Source organism: Diplotaxodon limnothrissa, linkage group LG6 (genome assembly GCF_057381915.1).
Source record: "Diplotaxodon limnothrissa isolate DT_005_m linkage group LG6, D_limnothrissa_male_GT1.1, whole genome shotgun sequence".
Lineage (NCBI taxonomy): Eukaryota > Metazoa > Chordata > Actinopteri > Cichliformes > Cichlidae > Diplotaxodon > Diplotaxodon limnothrissa.
Genome location: NC_140601.1, coordinates 26584006 through 26605972, shown reverse-complemented (window position 1 = coordinate 26605972; position 21967 = coordinate 26584006). Strand labels below are relative to the sequence as shown.

General features: G+C 40.7%; 1 protein-coding gene across 4 annotated transcripts in view; it reads left to right on the top strand.

Annotated features, from left to right (window-relative positions):
* The window catches only part of atf7ip (activating transcription factor 7 interacting protein), a 31509-nt gene extending 14892 nt beyond the window's left edge, over window positions 1–16617 (top strand). Inside the window, exons 2-14 of one of the 4 annotated variants that reach the window (XM_085354912.1) lie at window positions 6716–6768; window positions 7666–8181; window positions 8318–8768; window positions 9629–9810; window positions 10042–10179; window positions 10304–10375; window positions 10466–10536; window positions 12175–12239; window positions 13774–14454; window positions 14543–14644; window positions 14732–14809; window positions 14967–15052; window positions 15316–16617. In XM_085354912.1, coding sequence (XP_085211038.1) covers window positions 7672–8181; window positions 8318–8768; window positions 9629–9810; window positions 10042–10179; window positions 10304–10375; window positions 10466–10536; window positions 12175–12239; window positions 13774–14454; window positions 14543–14644; window positions 14732–14809; window positions 14967–15052; window positions 15316–15777 — 2898 coding nt within the window. In that variant the 5' untranslated portion in view covers window positions 6716–6768; window positions 7666–7671 and the 3' untranslated portion in view covers window positions 15778–16617. Of the gene's footprint in view, window positions 1–6715; window positions 6769–7573; window positions 8182–8317; window positions 8769–9628; window positions 9811–10041; window positions 10180–10303; window positions 10376–10465; window positions 10537–12174; window positions 12240–13773; window positions 14455–14542; window positions 14645–14731; window positions 14810–14966; window positions 15053–15315 lie in introns of those variants that run through there. The other 3 variants (XM_085354910.1, XM_085354911.1, XM_085354909.1) reach the window with 3 other exon arrangements.
* Window positions 16618–21967: the final 5350 nt, after the last annotated feature.

The following is a 21967-nucleotide window of genomic DNA, read 5'->3' as shown; positions in this document are numbered from 1 at the left end:
CTCAGGTTTACTGGTTGAAGGACATACGGCAGTCTGAAAGAGAAAAGGCGTTATTTTATTACCCAGTTCTTCAGACTTATAAAATATTTAGCAATATTTGAGGTTGTCGAGATTTTCTTAATTCTTCAATCCTAGCTTAGGGTGGTAGTGAGCAAGTGAGCACAAGACTTCTGGTCTCTTGTAACAAAAATAAGCTAAACCAGGATTTACAGTAGATCACTAACATGCAGAGATAACACTCAGTCGTCAAATTTGCTGTTTCCTCAAGATCTACGTATGCATATCAAGATTTCTGCAGATACGCATTGCTTTCCCCCCTCCCCCCTTCTTTTTTTGTGGGTGGGGCTTGTTATGTGATCTGATCCAGCTTGTACTCTGCATGCTCCTCGCAGCAGCGCTGGTGGCCATTTTGTGTTTCTGTCATGGAAGAAAGGAGGGTTAGGCAAAGAGTGCACTGCAAGCTTTTATTGACTCTGGCAAGAGGGCTGTTGATGAAGACAGGTGCAGGTTGAATATGAATGACAATTTAAATAAAATTGTATTTCTATCCTACTTCATCTTATTTTGTCGTTTTTGTGTCAAATCAGGAAATTACCATAAATAGTTCTTTTTAATTTGATGAATCATTCAAAGCAAACCTAATTAGAAGAAGTGATTAAAAAAATGAACCATGTAGGCTTTTGATTTTATATTTTTAGGTGTGTGTTCTTTGTTCCTCTTGAGTAGAGGAACCACCCCCGCATAGGAATGGTTTAGTCTCATTTAACAGCAGCCCTCCCTGCTGAGGGAGAGGCTGGGCGGGTAGAGGCTGCTTATTGTGTCAGACTCTGCTCTCTTTTTTTTTTTTTTTTTTTCTTACTGGATGCAGCTAGCATGATACTTTGGGGCTAAGAAAGCACCATTTATTCTCAATAAAAGATATATACACACACTTTCTTTCCTTTTTTGCTGAGATAATCTTTTAACATTCAATAAAAACAATAGACTGTATACACAGTTTGGTACAAAATTGCTTAACTGGCTTGTTTGATATGTTTTAGGAAGACATTAAAGACGTTTCAGCGGGTCTAGAACATTCTAGCGGTAGTATTTTAGATAAAACCAAAAAAAACTTCTGGTTTTCCCTTGGTAATTCTGAAAGTGCAGTATTACTTCAAAAAGAAATAAAGTAAAATTTTCTTTGTTTGAACGCCCCACCCCCACTTCCGCCCTACAGCAGAATGGTTCAGCCCATGAGCAAGAGGGAGAGGCTGTTCCAGAGAGAGCGCCTTTCTCTCTCTGTGTGTGTGTGTGTGTCTGTCTGTGTGAAAGAGACAGATGGAGAGAGGGGGAGGGTGGCTTCAGCTTGTTCTAGGTTGAGTGTCGAAAGTGTGCAATTTAGCGCTGGTTGTGCAGTGCTAGCTAAGCTGAGACTAAAGTGCACATTGTGCTGCTTTTTGTTGTGTTAGTGACTTTATTTGTTTTCTGTGTTGTTGCTTTTCATTTGGTTGTGTATATATAATGTAATGTCACTTCTTTTTTAACTTTTTTTTACTGTTTGGTTTGTCTTTAGCACAGACTGCGTAGTAGCTTTAGAGGAAAAACATAGACTCCTCCCCTTTACCTTTGATCGTCCTCTGCTCAGTAATTTATCTGACCTTCAGTGGATGCCATATTTTCTAGAGTCATCCTGATAAAGGTGAACACATACAAAAAAATAATTTCTATCATTGTTTAGTATTGAGGCTTTTGTTAATTTTTTTTTTTAGAGATTTGGCGCATTGAGCTGTTTGGGTTTGTTTGGTCCACTCAGTTTGATTTTCAGTTTCAGCCTTAACAGTCTAAAGGTTTAGGTTTTTTTTTTTCTTTCCAGTTCTGTTTTGAAAGTGTGAATACAGTGAATACTAAGCCAAAGGATGTCTGTGGAGATGGTGCAGGGCTCTAGGTTTTGAAATATTTCAACAAATTAAAAAAAATCAGTAAACCTTTTGGTGCCTCTACCTTTCATCGGATCTTAACACATCCTGCAAATGTATGGTCATCTTATCACTGAACAGAAAGGAAATGTGATCCTGATTAGCGTGTGCACACTGTCTACATTATACATGGCTTAAATTGTTTATATCTGAACAATATGAATTCATGTTTATTTAAGGTTTTTTGGAGGGGTTTTTTTTTTTTTTGCATGTTTTGTCTTGAGGAAAACATTACAAAATTACTGCTTTCTGTGAGACCTATCCCTAAGGTACTAGTGCACCGCCTGTAAATACTTATGCGATGGAAAGAATTTAAAACAGCTATTGTTTCCCCCTCCCTGGTTTCTAATAAATTCAACATTTTGTGTGAAAGTGTGGCATTTAGCATGGCCAAGAAGAGTCCTGTGAGATTATGTTACAGTCTGACTCCGGTCCTCAGGAGTCATTAGAGAGCGTTGAAAACTGTGGCTAACACGGTGCTCAGCTCAAGAACAGCAAGTCCTCAGGTTATTGGAGTAAACCATGGCCGATCATATATGTATCCAGTTCAGATTAATTCTATCAAAGATTTAGCAGAGAGCCCAGAGGGAGCAGTAAAATTTTCCCTGAAAGGGCTTAATATTTTTAATTGCATAAAAACAGTGGATTGAAACAGTTTAATATTTTTAACACTGCAAGCACAGAACAGCATAAAATACTGTGCTTTCAAATAAACATAATGCCCTTAACCTTTTCATCATAAATGTCCTCTGCCGGTGATGTTTTTAATAAAAGGACAGATCCCCCCCCCCCCTGCCCTTTGTTAAAATGGTTTGTCCCGTGCTGGCTGTAGATTTCCATACAGTGGACTAGTTTGTGCTAGAGTTGGGGGATGGGTGTTGCCATGCAACAGTCTGTGCAGGGTACTTTCCCTCTGTCTGTGCGCTGCTAGCTAGTGTTGTCACTTTGAATCACCTTGTTGTTGAATTGTGCTATACAAATAAACTTGCCTTGCCTTGCCTTGATAATCACTACGCTACATTTAAAAATGATAAAAGGATTAAACTTGCATGTATTTATGGCAAGCTGTAAATAAATCTTGCTACTGTGACAGCAGGAAGGGAGGAAAAAATTTAGCGGCTCATGTTATGCAACAAGACACGTTGCTGTGTCAGGAGTGCTCAACAGGCTTTTCATTTGAAAATGGTTTAATTAATAGCTAGTACAGACTTTATAAAGACTTTATATGACTGCAATGTGCTTGATGGACTGGTCCTAACTGAGCCCCTCCTCTCTTTTGTAGTCTGCTGTTGGCCTCTTACCCAGTGCCTGCTTCACAGTCAGTAGGCCCCAATCCTACATAACCTGCTTTTAAATTGTGGGTTTTTAAATTAGTTTTTAAAGTATTTCAACAGTTAGAGTCTCTCTGTTATTTAAGTTGACGTCTTTTTAAGAGATCTCAAGTTCTCCTAATGAGATTTTTTAACTTGAAGATCTAGAAGATCTTTTAACTATGTTTTATTTTAATAGAAAGAAAGATTTTTTACTTCACTCAAAAAGGTAGCATTTCGACAGTCTGTCATCATCCCCTCAAAATGTAAGTTGTAAATCTCAAATAACAATATACTGTAATAACACAGCTGCCCAACTGTGTTGTCTTAGTCCAAAGCGGGCTTTCTTGGCTTGAGTTGCTGATAAACACGTGTGTTTTCTTTGAACTCACTGGTTTATTTGTTCATGCTGACCCGTGGTACACTCACACACTGTTTCTAGTGTTTAATGGTGCACAGTGGACAAACAAACAAAGTAACGAGGGATTTAACATTAACTGAAATCTGTAGGTCAGCCAGAGATGTGACGATGAATAACTTCGCGCTTCGTCACAAACATGCTCGACAGCGTGTGTTGGTGGAAAGGCCAAGATGTTAAGCCAGGTTGTCTTATGTTGTCTTGAAAACTGATGATCAAGATGTCATTAAGTATGACCGTGTCTTCCATCTGTACCAGCAATGTTCTTCCATGTTCTGAAAGAGAAGGTTTTGATGTTGCATGTAACCACAAAGTATGAATGTCAAGTCTTGATTGTTTGCTTGGCTGCTAAAAGACTGAAGAAGGTTAGAGGTTTTCTTGCTGCAACACAAACTCCTCTCCAGTCTCTCAAAGCAAGTGACCTTGCTTCTGCTTTATTTGGAAGTAGTTATGCTTGTAGTCGAGATTGACAGAGTTTGTAATCGGCAGTTTAATGACCGCTTATCGGGGGCTGACACAGTGAGTTTCAAGGAATACTTCTAAAGGAATGAGCAGCTATTTTGTAACTTGGAGTAAAGATTTGTTTAAGTCCAAGGATGGAGTCTGAATATCTCTCCATGGCTCTTTCCTTTGATGCACCCTCTGTAGCTTCAAATAAATGAAGCAGTTGCTGTTCATATTTAGTAAGCTGTTAGTCATAGCCTGGCTTAGAAAACATTGCAAAAATAAAACGCAAGTGTTAAATTAAAAAGTGCATCTGTGCATAGTAAGATCCTTGAACTCGGTTTAATCACATAGTTGTGTTTTTAAGGACACAGAAACAGTGGGTGTCTGCTGTTTCAGTAGTCAGTGGATTCTCTCTTGGGAAACATTCACAACTTGTATGAATCGTCATTTAGTGATTTGAATTCCAATCTATAAACCTTCATGTGTTGGCTTTCCTATGGGTTTCTGTTGTGTGAAGTTTGATTAACGTTGTGCTGTTTCTGCTGATTTAGGATAAATAATTTTAAAAAAAATAGTGTTTACCTTTTTTGGCCTAATTTGGAGTGAAGATTAAATGCCACACCCTGATGCTACTCATACATGTTATGACTGCTTTCTGCACTTTACAGGGGCAAGATGACTAGTTCTCGTAGCTGCAAGCAACTATTAAAAATCTATGCACTGAGCGTTTATACACAGAACTGCGCTTTTTTACAGTCTGTGTACATTTTTAAAGACCATAACAATGATTAATAATAAAACCTGACAAAATCGACTCAATACTTTTTCTGCTTGTTTTATAGCAATAAAAAGGTTGGATTTAAAGATCACTTTAATAATATTATCAGCAAATAACTGAGATTATGTTTGGCTTAATTAGCACTTTCTTTAAATGTTCTACAATTTGTTCACAATGTGACAGCTTGCCGAAGTGTCAGGCTGAATAGAAAACTCTTGCTAAGCAGAGTTGTGCTGCAACCTGATACACCTGAATGAGAATCCTTCTCAGCTAGCTACTGAGAGCTCGGGCTGACATTAAACAACAGATCCAGCGGCCATTTTGAGTTCCTGCACTAAATCCAGGAGCAGTAAATGAGGCCGTGGGACGGGGGAGGGGGATAGTCGGCTCTGCGCAGTGTGCAGTAACACTGGAATGTGAAGCAAACCAATAATTGTTCTTGCAGTTTTCACTGCTCCACATATTTGTGAACGCTTTTTTAGGAGTTTTTTTTTTCTGATTCTTCTTGTTTTTCAGGTCAGATCTTTTTTAGGCAATTGTATTGAAATGCTGCCTTACTTATTTTTAGAACAATAGGAAGGAAAACAGCAAGAAACATGCATGCTCATGTAAAAACAGAGTAGGGAAGGCCTAACATATTGAACGTGTGTACAAACATCTCACTGTGCTGCTCAGCATTAAAGCTGGAGCTATACGCTCAGTCCACATTAGTCTTTGTGTTTTTCCATATACATGTGGCAGCCTGCTAAGCTTCAACATACACAAGGCTAAATGAGAGATTTTTGCAAGTTGAGGCTGTTTTCCCTCGGTTCTCTCTGCACCATGTGAGTACTGCAGTAGCAGTAAAGCTAACCAAGTTTACAGTGTGAAACTGACACGGCTTACTGCTCATTCCTGGTCGGAGTTTAAAGGTTTCTCATGTAGTAACCACTTTTTATGTTGTGTTTTTTGCACTGAAACCAGTATAAAGACATGGCTGTTTGAGGTTCCTACCATCTGAATGTCTGTTTTTGCTTTTTACCACTAGAAGCGACAGTCTGATCTTAGCAGCTGGGGGAAAAATAAGACCAAAAATATAACAAAACTGTCAGTGACTGCATGTTTTTGTTTTTTTCTTCTTACCTGTACATAATTATGTTTTGTTTTTTGGGGTTTTTTTTAAGTTCAACCTTTCTGCAGTAAAACATCTTTTTCTGTCCATCATTCTGGCAAACCACTTTCCTGTTTTGCGTCCTTTTGTGTTAACCTTTTGTGTGTTTGTCACCACTTTGGCGACCTTCACCAGTTTGTCACCACTCTATTGGTGTTCTTCTTAAGCCTCTTGCTTGCAGATAACTGAATAATCGCCCAAAATATAATTGTGATATTACGTTATTGTGTTTACCTTTGAGTAATTTTTGCCTTGTGAGTTACTGAATTTTGAAAAAAAAATAGTTTCGAGTTTTGTCACGTCATAAATACTATTCCTAAAAAATTCCAAATTAAGGCAATTTCATTTGCTTTACCAGCACGAGTAAGCGAAAGCTGGTCACGACCGATAATTTTACACTGCAGAAACAAATGTAAGGAAGAAGCATCAGTCTTATCAAAATCCGGGATTTAGTGTCCTTAGTCTACTTTACTGTATGCTATTTTAAATCTGGATATAAATAAGTATGTTAAAAAATACAGTAATTGACATAATTGCACTTTTAGTTGATGCAATTCATATTGACCTGGAAAAATATATCACTTTGAAGCCAAAGAGACAGTTAGAGCTCAAGTTACTAAGACATTTGCTAACAAATTATTCTCATTTGTCCTTCAGGTTGTCGACAAGTCCTGTATTAAGTCCATTGTCAGGAACCCTTTGGCTTGAAGGTGAGTTCTAAATACTTTTTCTATGCTACTTAATATTATAACACATGAGTGTAAAAGAAGAAAATTACTGCAAGTAAAGTATCTCCTGCACACAGCTCAGGTTCATTTTTACTTCTGACACCCATAAAATGAAGGTAAAATCAACACATGCTTCCACGCATATAAAATAAGTAGACATGAAATGAATCCTTGTAGAATGTGACAACTAGCCTTAACAGTAAATTGTGCACAACAATCACAACTATACGGAAAGTCCTTCATGTTTTGCATAACCCTTTTGCTGCTGCCAGCACAGCCTGAATGGGTCCGTTCTGATTTGCTGACGAGGGAACCAATAGGAGGATGGGGGGATGGGAGGAAGGTTGAGCTGCTGCTGTTGTTAACTCGTGCCACTTCTGTTCTCAGGATTGGGGCTTAGGTAAACATGAAATCCGTAGTTTTTCAGAAAAGTGAGGTAGAGGGGATTTGCAGAAGCAAGTTTAGCTTTTCTGACTACCATGAAAAAAGGTTTCCTGGCTTACTGAGCTGCTTGTTGACTTAAGTCACTGTAGGACAGATGAAGCAATGTGTAATCAGATGGATGAGTGTGATTTGGCTTGGATGCTGAGTTAAATTTGTAGTAAAGGAACGGGCTGCTAAGGAACCATCAGTTTGGTGCAGAGACAGCTGTGACAGAAGAACCTTCCAGAAAGAAAAAGCTAATGCCAAAGAGCTCTGCAGTGTCCTCTAGTGTTTTCTCGGAAACGGTGCACCCAATACTGTGCAATGCGTAAAGATCAGAATCAGGAAAGGTTAATTAGCGGAAGACACTGTGCCATTAACTTTTACAGCTCTGGGTGTTGTCTGTTCTCATTAATCCCTTCTGAATGCATGTTATCTATTATCTCTACTCCACAGGCAAAGATGGAAGTTATTGTGACAGAAGAGAAGAAGAAGATTTTCCGCGCCAGGAAAACCATGAAGATCAGTGATAGACATCAGCTGGAGAACCTGCACAGCACTTTGCTCACTGTGGGTACAAGTTTGTCCAACCCATCTCCACCACCTCTGATGAATGGAACACATAAAGAGGACGGACAAAAAGTGGGCGACAAAGAGCAAAACAACATCCTGGACTTGAACACTCCCCAGACTACACCACCCGTCTCTCCGACCGCTCTGAGCTCTCCCACACCGTCCCTGTCCCTAAATTTGTCTCCTTCCCCTCCCTCTTCAAGTCCAAAAGGACTCGAAGAAATGACTGCTCCGAGATCACCAGTGGATCCTCTAAATTTTGAACTGAAAAAGGTAGAAGAAGATGAGAAGAAAGATGGCACACCATCATCATCAAGTGAACCTGTCACAGCTAGAACAGACTGCAAGGGACAACAGGAAAAAGACACTGAGGTGATCCCAGCTGAGGAAAAGAAGAAGGTAAATGCATGGAAACATGAACAAAACTGTCAGATACCTTTATATTTATTTAAAAAAATTAGTTTATACTGTAGTTCGTATTGAAAGTGGAGAGCCCGAAAAACGTTTAATTGGTTATCATTTTTAATTTTCTCAGGAGGACCACACTGTAGAAGAGGACCCAGCTGTAGATTTGGCAGTGGACCCACTGAAAGGTTTGGATACACCTGTGCCACCTGCAGTATCTGACTTCACAGAACCAATGGAAACAGATAGTGACACTACAAAGGAAATGGACACTGAGGCTTCCACAGCCAAAGTACCAGATGAAAAGCCTTCTTCTCCTAAATGTACCACTTCCGATTCTTCCTCATCTTCTTGCTCTATACCCAATCCAGCTTCTTCTTGTGCGGACCAAAAACAATCAGTGGAAATCAAAGATGACATAAAAGAAGAAGAGACTGACAAAGCGGATGTGAAGAAAGGCTTGACGTGTGAGGAAAAGATGGAGGTGGGCTCTGTAAAAGTGGAGCCCAAAAAGGAAAAAACTAATGTGGGACAAGCCTCAAAGCCATCTCGACCATCGTCCACTCCACCATCTGATACAGGTATGAGATGGTGGATGTTGCAACGCAAAAAGCAATTATATACTACATGACATGTGAATAGGATAATGTAACACTGTACTCAAAACATAAATGATTTGATAAGATTTCAAGTCAGAATGCAGAATCCTTGCATACTTTACCATGGGATAAATCGGCTTCCTCTGATCCTGAAGGGAAAAGTTGGGTGGTTTCTTTTTCGGAAAATTGTCACAGGAAATTTATCATTTGAGGATTTTACTGCAATAAATTTCCTGGATGATATTGCAGTTTGATACGTGGAACTCTTTCGCAGTTCTTGGAGTTGGAGGAAGTTGTGCCTTTTTTCTGTGTGACTGCAGGAGTAGGAAAAGATTGCAGTTAGTACTCTATATTTGGTGTTGTTTTTACTTGAGGGTAGGGACTCATCCAGCACAAGAGGACCCTTTGTAAGTTTACAGGGATTCGTTTAGACTTCAGTTCATATGCTGATTGGTCAAACAAACAGAAGAAGAAAAAAACACCAGGTGTAAACACTGGAAAAATGTTAACCATGTAAACAACGGCTCTTATTGCTAGCTTGTAAAAACGGCGTCACAGAGTAAGGAACCACTGGTAAAGTCCATATGAATATGGACTCAGTTTATATTAGGACATGCCTTTGATTCAATTACTAACTAACCTCTGATCAGCTTTTACATAACTTCAGCGTTCATAATGGCAGTATCAATAGAAACAGAAAATAAAGCCTTCAGAGGTATGCAGTTCTTTTTGAGGGCCCCGGGTCACTGAAAGGGAGACCCAACAAATGTTCTTATTGAAAGTAACTGTTACTGGTTCTGTGTTAAGTTTAAATATTTTGGTGTTTGTCTTTGTTTGCTAAGCAGTGAAAGAGGAGAGGAGCTCAACCTCGGGACTGAAACGCACTTTATCGGAGGGCTCTGAAAAAGATGGGCAAACTGTAAAAATAGAGGGTAAGAGGCCCAAGATGGACCGTGAGGAGTTGGAGGCCCAACTGGAACTTAAAATTACTACAAAAGCTGGCAGTCATCATAAACTCGGGAAGGTTTGTATTCGAGTATTCAGATATGCTTTTACTCTAATAGCTTTTAAACACTGGTTGCATTAAATCCATTCACACATACAGCATAATTGATGCCGACTTCATTTTTTTCACAGTGCTCTGTGGCCTTAATTATAATAATTTTGACTGATATAGCTGAGCTTGGATAAATATAAGTTTCTCTTCACCAATTTTCCTAACATTTCATCCCTTTCACCTCATTCTTCTTCGCAGATTGTGCAGCAGTTAGTGGAGGAGCGATTGAAGGTGTTGGAGCTCACCATTTTCGACAAACATTTCCAAGAGCTGAAGGACAGAGTAGACAAAATTGACTGCGCCACTAAACACCAAGCTGCCATTAACACACTCCAAGTGAGTGCAGGTTAACTTTTTATGTGAAATTAAATTTGTCCCATAAGGAGAACATGTTGGGCATTGGAAGATGCTCTGCTTCCATTTGACAAGTATCTAAAGTCTACTTGGTGTTTCTCTTCAGGCCAAGATTGCCCGACTATCAAAAAAGTTTGGAGAGGCTAATCAGGTATCGGAGAATAAAAGGAAACAGGAGGTAAGATGTTTTTTTTGTAACTTGTTAAAATGTTTCCATTTGGCATGCAGGTGATGAAAAATGTTGAAACTTCTTATTTGTTTTCTACAGGCACTTGCTGCTGTTGCTGCTGCTACTGCTGCCAAAACGGCAGCGGTTACGAATAACCCTCAAGCTCAGCGGTAAGTGTTCAGGACTCATTTTCAGTCTAGATCCCTGTCAGCTATGCTTTGTATGTTAAGTCATGTATTTGAGAGGCAAATCTCCATGGCTTTTTTAAAAGACATTTTAGTCCCTTCAGTGGAAGTTAACACCTTTTGACAGTCCACTTGTCAGTCTGATTTTGAGGTTTCAAAACTGACAGCATCAGTGTATTTAAACATGTAATCTTTGAATCATACAGCAGTTTGTGCATGATGATATTTTGTGTGAATATAATTTTGCTTTTGTATGAACGTGACAATACCGGACTAAAGCAAGTACTTACTACACACGAAACCGTTACACTGTGAATAGTTGACATTGTCCCGGGTTGCTAAGTGTAATCACTAGATTACAAACAAATGGACAGAATATCAATCTTTACGTCCTCTAAATCCATACTTTTTTGGAAACAAGAATCCATGTCCCTTGTTCGGTTTGTCAGGACCATCTTTTTGAAAGTCTTAATTTCGCTCCAAATATTTCTAAAGACTTGTTTGGAATAAACAAACACATGCCCCAGTGTGTGTTTTGCACCTGCAAAGTAACCCCACATGGGTCCAGGTCCTGAGTCTTGTGACGTTCTACAATATGAAGCCTGAGCGTTTCTTCAGGCAGTGCAGAGTGTAGTTAAAACTGCACCTCTCCTCCCAACAGCGTGCTCCGTCGACAGACAATAGAGCCGCAGCCTGAGGTGCCCAGAGAGGGATTGGTGCCCTCTGTTGATAAGACTCCGGCACTGTCTGTCAAGATGGAGGGAGAAGACGAGGAAATGGAGGAGGAAGAGGAAGCAGATATGTCCCGCCATGTTGCCATGGCGAGAAAGCTGGCAGAGTACAATGAAGGGAAATGCAGAGCAGACATTAAACTCCGCACGATTCCCTCGCACTTGGAAAACGTGCTCTACCACAACTGCAAGAGAAGCTCAGGGAACCCAAGACCTGACCGCTACGCCTCGTACATTTTCCGCTACTTAGTGCCATACGATGTCTACTGTGACTGGGTCGCAAAGGTCAACTACGTTGGATTATTGGGCAAAGAGGCCTTGCCCGTAAACTTGAGGAGGGCGATGAGGATGTACATTGAGCGTCGATTTCCTGTGCTGTCTTGTGAGAAGTGGAGAGAAATTCGAGACGTTATCAATGAAATACTGCGAGTAAAGAGAAGGCCGGAGTTTTTTCGAGAGTACGAGGAAAGAACTGGCATGTCGTTTTGACGCTTGAACGCCACAGGAACTGAAGCATACTGGGACAATTGTCATTATTCGTGGTAGAACATATATAAACATTTTGTCAAAATATCACCCTCCAGTCACTTAGATCTTTGTAGGTGTTCTTAAAAATTATCATGTTGAAAAGGATATTAATCTCTGCTGACAGACTTTGTGAAGTTGGCACCATGCTTGAAGAGAGCGAACTGCAGTTAAATACCGATGAATGATTTTGTGAAAACTCGGACACACGCTTTAAGTTTGATTCTCGTTCCTACCACAAAGATGACTGTGTTACATGGAATAAATCTAAATGTCAACACCTTACCTCATTCACTCTTCATCCTGTAAAGGACATAAGCAACTTCAAGTGTCAACAACTCTAAGTATCAGCAATCTTTCTAAACAGGCCAGGCTGGACTTCCATGGAGGTAAAGCAGACATCCACAACTGTTTCTTCATCCAGCACAGCAAGTGAGTAACAAAGATCTGTCTTTAATTTTTTTTATGGTAAATGTTGTGTACGTTTTGTTTGTTTGTTCTTTGACAGAATTAATGGCTTCTTGTGGGAGTTTTGAAACTTTAGCTTTTTTCTTCATGTGGGTTTGCATGTTGTTCGTTCTTTGTGTGTACTTGAAGCCTGACCAGTGTTGGATATTTGGGACCTATTCCCAGGTTTTAGGTAGTACAAATTCAGGTATTGGTGTATTGGCTAAACAATAAATGAAAATGGGATCCAGTGCAAGCTGTGACAGATAAAGCTAGGATTTGACACAACAATGCAGTCATTTCAGAACAGTTTAGAGTGATCTTCAAATAATAGACAAAGTATACTATATCCCTAATGCATACTTACACAGTTAAACAAATGGCACATTAGACTTGTCCTTATCTATTTACTTTCTAGCAACAGAAAGTTGCTTTTGTCTGCTTCGTTATTTATGAGCGGTTTCCATAGCAGAGATCCCTGCATGTTTGATTTGGCAGATTTCTTTATGGCAGATCTGATAGTTTACTTCACAAACCTAACTGTTGTGTTATTTTGAAGACATGGCTCAACTTTGCACCATAGTTTGCTCAGTTCTGATGCATACTCTGCTGCATGTGCTGCAAATAGTGGTGAGACTTTTGTAAACAGCAGAGTCAAAGCCTCTTTTTTTATTCTTTATTTTTTGTTTTTTTCTTCAGGAAAGTGTTATAGTTATTATAGTTCTGTATTTTCTAATTAGTTTTTATTTTTCTTTCATTTTAACCTTTTGTTTAAAATTCCGTCTAGTTAGTTTGTTTTAGTATTTATTTGTTTTACACTTAGTTTGGATCTTTATAATTATTTATGTCCGAGACAAGATTTAAGAAAATCAGTACAGCAGTTAGAATCAAAAAACACTGAACTTTCTGAAAATGGATACAATTTTTACCAAACATTATAAGTACTAAACTTTCTCCTACACTCTTTATTTTATTTTGATTAGTTTTCACAATTTTTTTTGGAGAAGTCTTGTTTTTATTTAGTTTTCACAATACACCGAAACCTTCAGAAATAAGAAAACAGTCGACTTCTTAGTAAGTGTTTACAATGTAGCCAATTATATATAGGAAAAAAATATTGCCTAGTTTTAATTTTCAGCAATGTTAATTGAGTTGGTTACAGAAACACCGCGAAAGTGAGCGTATCAAACTTCTGGCTGCTCTTTAATGTTTATTCCTGTTAAGAAGCCATGTTTGTAATTGGAAGTTTATTGACCATGACAGAATTACAGAAAATAGGTCATCTTACCTTTCATGTTTTCCAGGAGCAGTGTGGAAAAGTGTCATTGAATTTGTCTGCATGTTGTATTTTTGCATAGATGTCTCAAAATCTTTTGTCCATGTCATGCTGGGATGGGTTTTTAACTGCCATCACCTTTACTAGCAATTAACAAATGATTGACAGTCTTTTGAGCAAAAGTGTACCCTGTGCAGATATTTTCAAGTCTCTTCTAACAAGTCTCTTTCCCCCCCCCCCCAGTAGTTCCAGTTCCTACCGCAACCCCTGCCGCAGCTTCAGCCCCTGCTGCAGCTTCAGCTCCAACTCCCACCTCCACTTCAACTGCCATGGTTCAGCAGACCCCTATCCTCCAGCTGATCACTTCCAACTCTAATCCCACCTCCACCTTGGCCACTGGCATTACCACCCAGAGTCAAACGGGCACCCTCCTCTTGAAGACTGCCTCTGGGAGTAGCATGATGGCTACAGGCCAGCCGCTTCTCATCCAGTTGCCTTTATCAGTGAACGGCCAGGCAGGGACACTGGTCAACATCCCCGTCTCGTCTTTGTCTGCAGCCAGCTCACTGAACAAGTCCAAAACCACTGCTTCTACCGCCACGTTTATACTCAAGCCTGCACCTGTCACGACCACAGCCACAGCCTCGGCACCAGCCGTGGCCACTGTCCCAGCCCTCCATGGCTCCAGTGCCCAGATGTCCTCTGGCCAGATCTCTCTTGCTCGTGCTGTGTATCAAGGCGGTGCAAGTGGAATAACTACACCCCATGCTGGGGTATCTGTGACCACGGCCAGGACACCAGCTCAGTCTGTCTCTGTAGTCGGGGCCATGTCTTCAGTCTCTTCACCTACAACATCTGGGCCAGCAGCAACCGGATCCACTGCTCCGGGACCTCCACAGGGGATGTCTTTGACATCAAAGACAGGTGAGGATGACTGAAGAGCACGGAGGTGCTGCTGACATTTCATTTTCCTTAACTTGGTACTAAATTTAGATTGTTTTGTATTTCTCAGACAACCAAGTTACAGTAACCGCTGCATCTAAAGCAGCTGCACCAGCGGCACGACCCAAAGGCTCCGTAATTGACCTCACCGAGGACGATGATGATGTCCAAGGTTAGAGTTGGCGAACTTTTTGTTTTGTTTTTACTTCCCCTAATATATGTTATTAAGGCTAATTATGTTATGTTTTATGGTTTTCAGTGACTGGAGTGAAGAATGCTACTGTTACAACTCCCTCACCGAGCCCACGCACTAACCCAGTCATCAGCATCCACAACAGTAAGAGCACCAAATTACACTAAACAAATTTTATCACTCTGGCAAATTATAAAGTATCTAGTAATTTAGGCAGATGCATATGTATCCTGTGCTTTAATTCTAACTTATACATATAATCTGAGTTTCTTGTTTTGTTTGCTTTTGTTTTTGTTTTCAGATACAGGAGCAAGAGCATCCCCTCTAAGCAATCAGAACAGTTCTGGCAATCCTCAGTTGACAGTACATCACCGCCCCCCAGTGGTGGTGAGCTTTTAGAACTGGATTCTAAATATTTCTCACACAGGCACTTCACTACTTTTCTGTTCTGTAACTTCAATGTTTAAGTCTTGGTGAATTGTTATTTTAACATGATTTGCTGATGGTTGGTTTCTAAAGCTATTATTAGATTTTTCTCTGTTGAAAACTACAGCTGTTAGCTGTTTTGGGAGTTATCCAAGCACGAATGATCCTTTTGCCACAACTAAAAGGAAAGAACAAGCTGTGACACCAGATTTCTTTTTTTGCAGGATACTCCATTAAAATCCCGCAGTGTAACCACTACTACTACACCAACTCGAGGCTCCAGCATGGCGCTTCCACCGCTCCCTCCTGCACCCGCACCATCACGCTTACCCCCAGAGGCTGAACGGACCTCACCTCCTCAACAACCTCAGCTAAAGCTGGTGCAGAGTCAGACTGGTATAGTGCTCTCCTGGTGTGTTGGAGAAGTTGATCGGACCTGCGCAGCTGTAGAAAGCTATCACCTTTATGCCTTTCATCAAGATAACTCTAACAGCAATGCATCTCAGCAGCACTGGAAGAAAATTGGGGAGGTGAAGGCCCTTCCACTGCCTATGGCCTGTACGCTGACCCAGTTCCAGTCTGGCTCCACGTATCACTTTGCTGTTCGAGCCAAAGATGTATATGGGCGCTTTGGCTCTTTCTGCGAACCTCAGTGCACAAATGTCATCAGTTCCAGCTCTAGTTGAACCGTTACAGAAAAGACATAGCGTTTTGCCTTTGATAGTTTATGACTTTTCACCTGTTTTGTGTTAGGAACTGAAATATTGTACGCTGGACAAAAACAAACACCTGTAAATGTCTTCCCACATAACAACTGGGCAACAAACTGACTTGGAGAGTTCAAGTGGCAAACGGTTGGTTTTGTCTGACTCATCATATGTAATGTGTTTTTTGTGACTTAAGCTGTTGTGTATATAAGTTGAAAAAGTTTGCCCCTCCTGCCAGATCAGGTATTTGTGTTGTTCGCTCCTGATCTTCAGACCCAGATCTTTTTTTTTTCTTTTTTTTTTCTTCCTCTTTTACTTGACAGGATTTTTTTTTTTCCATGTAAACTAAATTGCACAGAAATGTATAAATGTGTGGTAGAAACAGAATGATAACTTTTGTAAGTTTTGTCTGGCAACCAGACTTTCACAAGCATAATAAAGAGGTTTTATTAAAGTCAGCGACAGGTTAAATATTCTGTATTTAATGCCATAGCACTCCTCTGCAGTTAGACTTTAGTCACCTAGGCCTAGAGAGCCTGGATGACTCCTTTGTAGTTCCCATAGGATTGGCAAGTTGTTCATAGAGGTTTGTGGGTGATGCTATGTGAAATCTGTTTCAAAGAGTGCTGCATCCACAACGTTCTTGTGATTGCCCAATTGGTGCAGACAAATCGTCACCGACACAGTGGCGACTGCCAGCAACCACTCACCAGCTGGTTGTGGGATACATACTTTTCCTAAACAACCTGGGGTTGCCAGTGGATCACTGACTGATCCCTAGGCCTATGTGAATGAGGCTTCAGCAATCGATGTCAAAGCATATATATATATATATATATATATATATATATATATATATTTATTTTTTTTTTAACCTCATTACCAGTGGTTGCCGGATGATTACAGAGTGGACATTAAGCCTGTGTGGCTCGGACCATACAGAAACCACAAAGCAGAAAACCAATGCCTAACAAAGACATGGACTTTGGTAACAGGATACAGAAAATATAGTCATGTGGGGACCAAAATCAAAAAGGTTATGTTATTGTCTCTGAATGTGCACAATAAACCTTGTCAGATGGCAGTCCTGTGACTCAGTGGATGTCTTATACTGGTGTTCTTCAAATGCGAGAACAAGATCAGAACAACTATTTGGATAAATCCTTGTGAAGGCATCAAGAGGATTATTGAAATGCTTTAAACAGCTGTAACCACTCCGTTATTTTGGCACAAGGCTGGCTGGCTGGTTTTAAGATTGGTCCCTGAAGCCATCCACTAGTCCATTTATTTTAAACAGCTGGGCTGGAGCCCTCTCTAAGATGAATTGAGCGACAGATAATTTGGAGATGCTACTTAACCTTAACAAAGCTGTCTCTGGACTGCAAATGGAAACCCAATGAACCACATGGAGAACATGCAGAGTGCACGGCTGACCATAACGTTCAAGCAGAGAACCTTGTTTCTGTGAGGCGACAGTGCGCTAACCACTGCTCAAATGTGCTACCTATCCTTCTCTAGTGGGACTAGCTGCACAGCCCCATTAAAATCAAAGCAGAAATTGATTCTCAGACTGCCTCGTTAAAGAGTTCTTGGGCTTTGACCTGTGGAAGCTGGTCAAAAGAAGAATACACTTGATTTTAGTCTTAGCGGAAAGAGGAACTGAAACGAACCATTCTGGTAAAGAAAATTGCCAGGCTGGTAGATGATCTGGTTTGGAATTTTAACAACAAGACAGTCTCATGTCTCCAGGAAACTGGCAATGCAATGTCTGGAAGAAAGGGAAGTAGAAACTAGCTCGGACTGAGACAAACTGTGTACATTGGCTGGCCATGAGCTCTGACTGACGTTGGCATGTCTCGGATGAGGATCTATAAACAGACTAGGTGGAAGAGGTGCAGTCTCGTTCTTATAAAGTGCTTTTCTACTCCGAACACTCAAAGCACTACATACTAAAATCCTCATTCATCGATTCGCGCAAGCACGCAAGTGCTTTCTACGTAATATTCACACTCCAATGAATGCATCAAGGTTCACTAGTTGGCATGCAGATTTGAGCAGCCAGGGATCAAGCCACCAACTTTCTGATTAGTGTCCTGCTAATCTACTAAAAAGTCCTGGCTTCAGGGATGGTATATGGAAGTGCACTTCCCTGGTAAGATTAGATGAAAATGCTGACAGGGCATGTTGCACTGCTCTGATGAAGGATGGAGGAACTCAGTCCAGAAAATCTGAAGTGCAATAGACTAAGCTCACTGCAATATGATAAAATCAACTATGGTAAATCAAGACAGAAAAGCTAAGTGGTCCTCTGGAAGTGATTGGCAGAGGGAGAGACTGGTTCACCAGATTAGGCTGTGACAAGACATGCCTGGATCCAACAGTGCTGCATCAATATAAGCCTTGGAAGATGACATCTGAAATTTTTAAATCACTGTCAAAGTCTTTAGTATCATTGCATTTTTGACTTTTTCATGGACCTCAAATTTGCGCAGTGAGCAAAATAGGTGTCAAGCTCAATCTTCATGTTGAGGATCATCACTGGTGATAAGCTGTGCCTTCAAGAGACAGACAGTCCTCAGTGGATGAGTGGAATTTTGAGGGCATTGCATCAAGAGATAAAACTAGACCTGGAAAATATCTCTAGACTGTAACATTATGAAAGGTCCGAGAGAGAAAATTTGGGACAAAAGATCTGAACTGTGGCACTTTCCCATTGTACAGTTGTGCACATTCATCACAGAACCACCTTCCTCGCTCAGATCCAGGTTTGAGGCCCACTGTTTTGATGGATATGATACAATGTGCACTGAAAATGTGAACATGCAGTTGGTCAGTACAGAACATCCATAGAAAAAAAAATGGAAGTAGCAAGGTTGCTGGAAGTGGCGCAGCACTGCTCATAAAAAGTACCTTGAAGGGAATAGTGACAAAATTGAAATTGGAGCTTAATGGAGTCTTAATGGAGTCTTCTCGATGGTCTGTACGAGCCAGTGTTGGAACTTTGAGCTGTACAGGCTATAACATCACATTCACTGGCTTCACCTGGGATGGGTACCAGCCTTCATGGAAACATTTAATTAGGTCCGACCTTAGTGATGGCTTTGGTTCTTCCAGGTCATACAGAGGCTTGATTCAATCTCCACACTTACAGACTTTGACTCAGGGGCTTTTTACGGTTACTGCATTGGTTCTACCACTCACAAACAATCATGTCACTACAGCCCATCACCATTTGAGAACTGAGGACGTGAGAATTTGCTGAAGTATTCTTTTACAAATGATAGGTGTCGCCACCCAGACAAGCAGCGTGCAGGTATAATTGGCCTTTGAGTCTTCTCAGTCCATGAAGGCTGAGGGTTGAATGAGTGTTTCTGCAAATTTTGCCTAAAGTCCTTGCCCACATGTTATGCCATACAGGAGTGAGTAGATGTCTTAGAAAAAACTGTGGAAAATACGATGTAAACAAGCTCACATCCAGGTAGATATTTAAAACCAACAAAGAGATTACAGATGACTGTAGCGTGCCCTTCATTACATTTTGAGTTTGTTTACCTTTTTTCTTCATTGGCTCGTCATTGATGTTTGACATTTATTTGCTATCCACGTAAGCAAGGCAAGGTTTCAAATGGAACAATTAAATTCTTTCACCATAAAGAAAGTAAACAATCTTAACTTCCAATCCAACTGCAAGTATCAAGAAACTATTGGGGTTGTCGAGATTCATATCATTCTGAGCCCTTATGAATTCACACTCAAATACTACTGAGACAGCACCATTTGCTGCCTTAAAAGATTTAGTGCTTAGGCCTTCAGTCAGATCCTGGGTTGAAGTTAAGGGTTTTGCCATAAGCTAGAAAAATAAAAACAGCAAGATGGCCAGCAGCAATGTGTCATTGTTGGAAGGCAACAATAACTCAAATATCCACTTGTTACAAGCAAAGTATACAAAAGAGCGTATCTGAACACAACATTTGTCGAGCCTATAAGCAGATGGGCTACAGCAGCAGAAGACCACAACTTCTGCCATACCTGTCCGCTAAGAACAGGAAACCGAGGCTACAATTTACGTGGGCTCATCAAAATTATGTGAGGGGTCTGCAGAGATGTTTTCTGTCCTTCTGGAGGGAAAATCCACAGCGATGATCCTGTCTCCAGACTGATTGTCTGTTGCACTCTGGCGCTGTCCTGCTTCGTGGCTGAGCCGAACCAGACAGCGATAGATCTGCACAGGACTGTCTGGATGAAGGCAGTGAAGAAGATGACCCTATGACAGGGTTAAGTTTCTGACTTGCCACAACTTTTTCCAGACAAATTCTATATGTGAGGAGCACTTTAGATCACGTGAAGTGGTAGATCCTAGGAATCTGAAGTGATCCACAGTAACTACTGTATTGTTGAGGATGGCAAAAGGTGGGAAGGTTTTTTGGGTTCTTCAAAAGTCCACCGTCATCTCCACAGTTTTGAGCGGGTTCAACTTCAGGTGGTTCTAACTGCACCAGTGGACCAGTTTATCTGCTTCCCTAACTATACACGGATTTATCCTCATTTTGGATCAGACCAATGATAGTGGTGTCATCCACAAACTTTAGGAGTTTCACAGATGGTTCTTCTGAGGTGCAGTGATTACTGTAGAGGTAGAAAAGCAGCAGTCAAACTGTGAGTACGTCGTTTTTCAAACAAAGGTAAGTCAGCTTGAGTCTAGTTGAATGCGATTGATCGATTGACCTTGGCCTTTCTGATCTACAGCTGCACTGTGTAAGGTATAAAAATGCTGCAACAGTTACTGGAGAGCAGGCAGAAGCTATTGAAGGACACACAAGACTTCAGCACAAGAGCCCTGATTGGTTCCGATGGCGTGCCGGGAGAATCACAGCTTCGGTGAGGCACGCTGTATTTGCCACAAGTTTAGAAACTCCCGCCCAAAGCGTGGTTAATCGTGTGTGCTACCCTGAAAAGTCTATGTGTATTGTGCAAACAAGATGGGGACTGGAACATGAGGAGGACGCACGAAAGGCCTACACTGAAAAAATTGCAGCACTTCACCACTATCTGCAGGTTCGTTTGTGCGGTTTTATTGTGAACACACGTTTTCCTGAACTTGGAGCATCTCCTGATGGACTCACTATGCGTGAATGTTGTGGGAAAGGGTGCTTTTAAATACAGAACGGACAGCATTAAGCAAGCAGTGGATGCGCAGGATAAAGACTTCTGCCTGGAGTTAGCTGCAAATGGACTTCACTTTTAAAGAGGACGCACTCTTACTACTGTCAAGTAGGGCTGCCACGATTAGTCGACTAGTCACGATTACGTCGACTATTAAAATCGTCGACGACTAATTTAATAGTCGACGCTTCGTTTGAAGCTTTGTAAGATCACAAAAGCCGCAGGAATAAGTAGTAGGATTTAAGAGTGTAATAACGGACTGAAACAGAAGATGGCAGCACTGCATGTACAAGGATGCCAGCTGCCGTTAAACCCCGAAGAAGAAGAAGAAGCTGTGTCCCAGAATTCATAGCGCGGCCCTGCTCAGTTTCCAACAATGGCGGCAGCTAGTTAGTTTTAATGTTACTCTTATTATTCTTTCTGGGTCACAAAATAAACGTTTAACATATTTTCAGGCGAGAATGTAGCTGTGTAAACCTCAAATATCTGCTCAGTTTATCAGGACACCACATATTTTCAAAAGCGCTCCGACGTTTTCGGAGACATCTGTTACCCACTAGCTCGATAGCTATCCGGGGGCAAGGTCACTAGCGCCGTGAGAACACCGGACTCCCGGCTAATCGTTTTCAAACCCACCGCCGTCTTTCGCTACTCAGGTTAAACATTTAATATAAGTCACTTAGATAACTTAAAAATGTTATTGTTTGGCTTTTTTTAGTATTTTATTTGTTCCGGAGTAAATCGGTTTGGCTGAGATTAAAGTTATAGTTTTTACACAGCAGAATAAACGTCAAGCAGACAGCTGATTATCAGAAGTGTGAGATGCTCGAGAATTTACTCCGGTGTCTTGTTATATTTTAGATAGCAAGGAGTTTATTAAACTTCACCGAAACAATCTGCAGATTTCATTAAAATTTAATAAACTCTCATTTTGTCTTTATTTTTAGTTAGCACCTTAAACACTTAAAGCTGTAAGCTAATGATAGTTATATAAGAGCAGATGCTG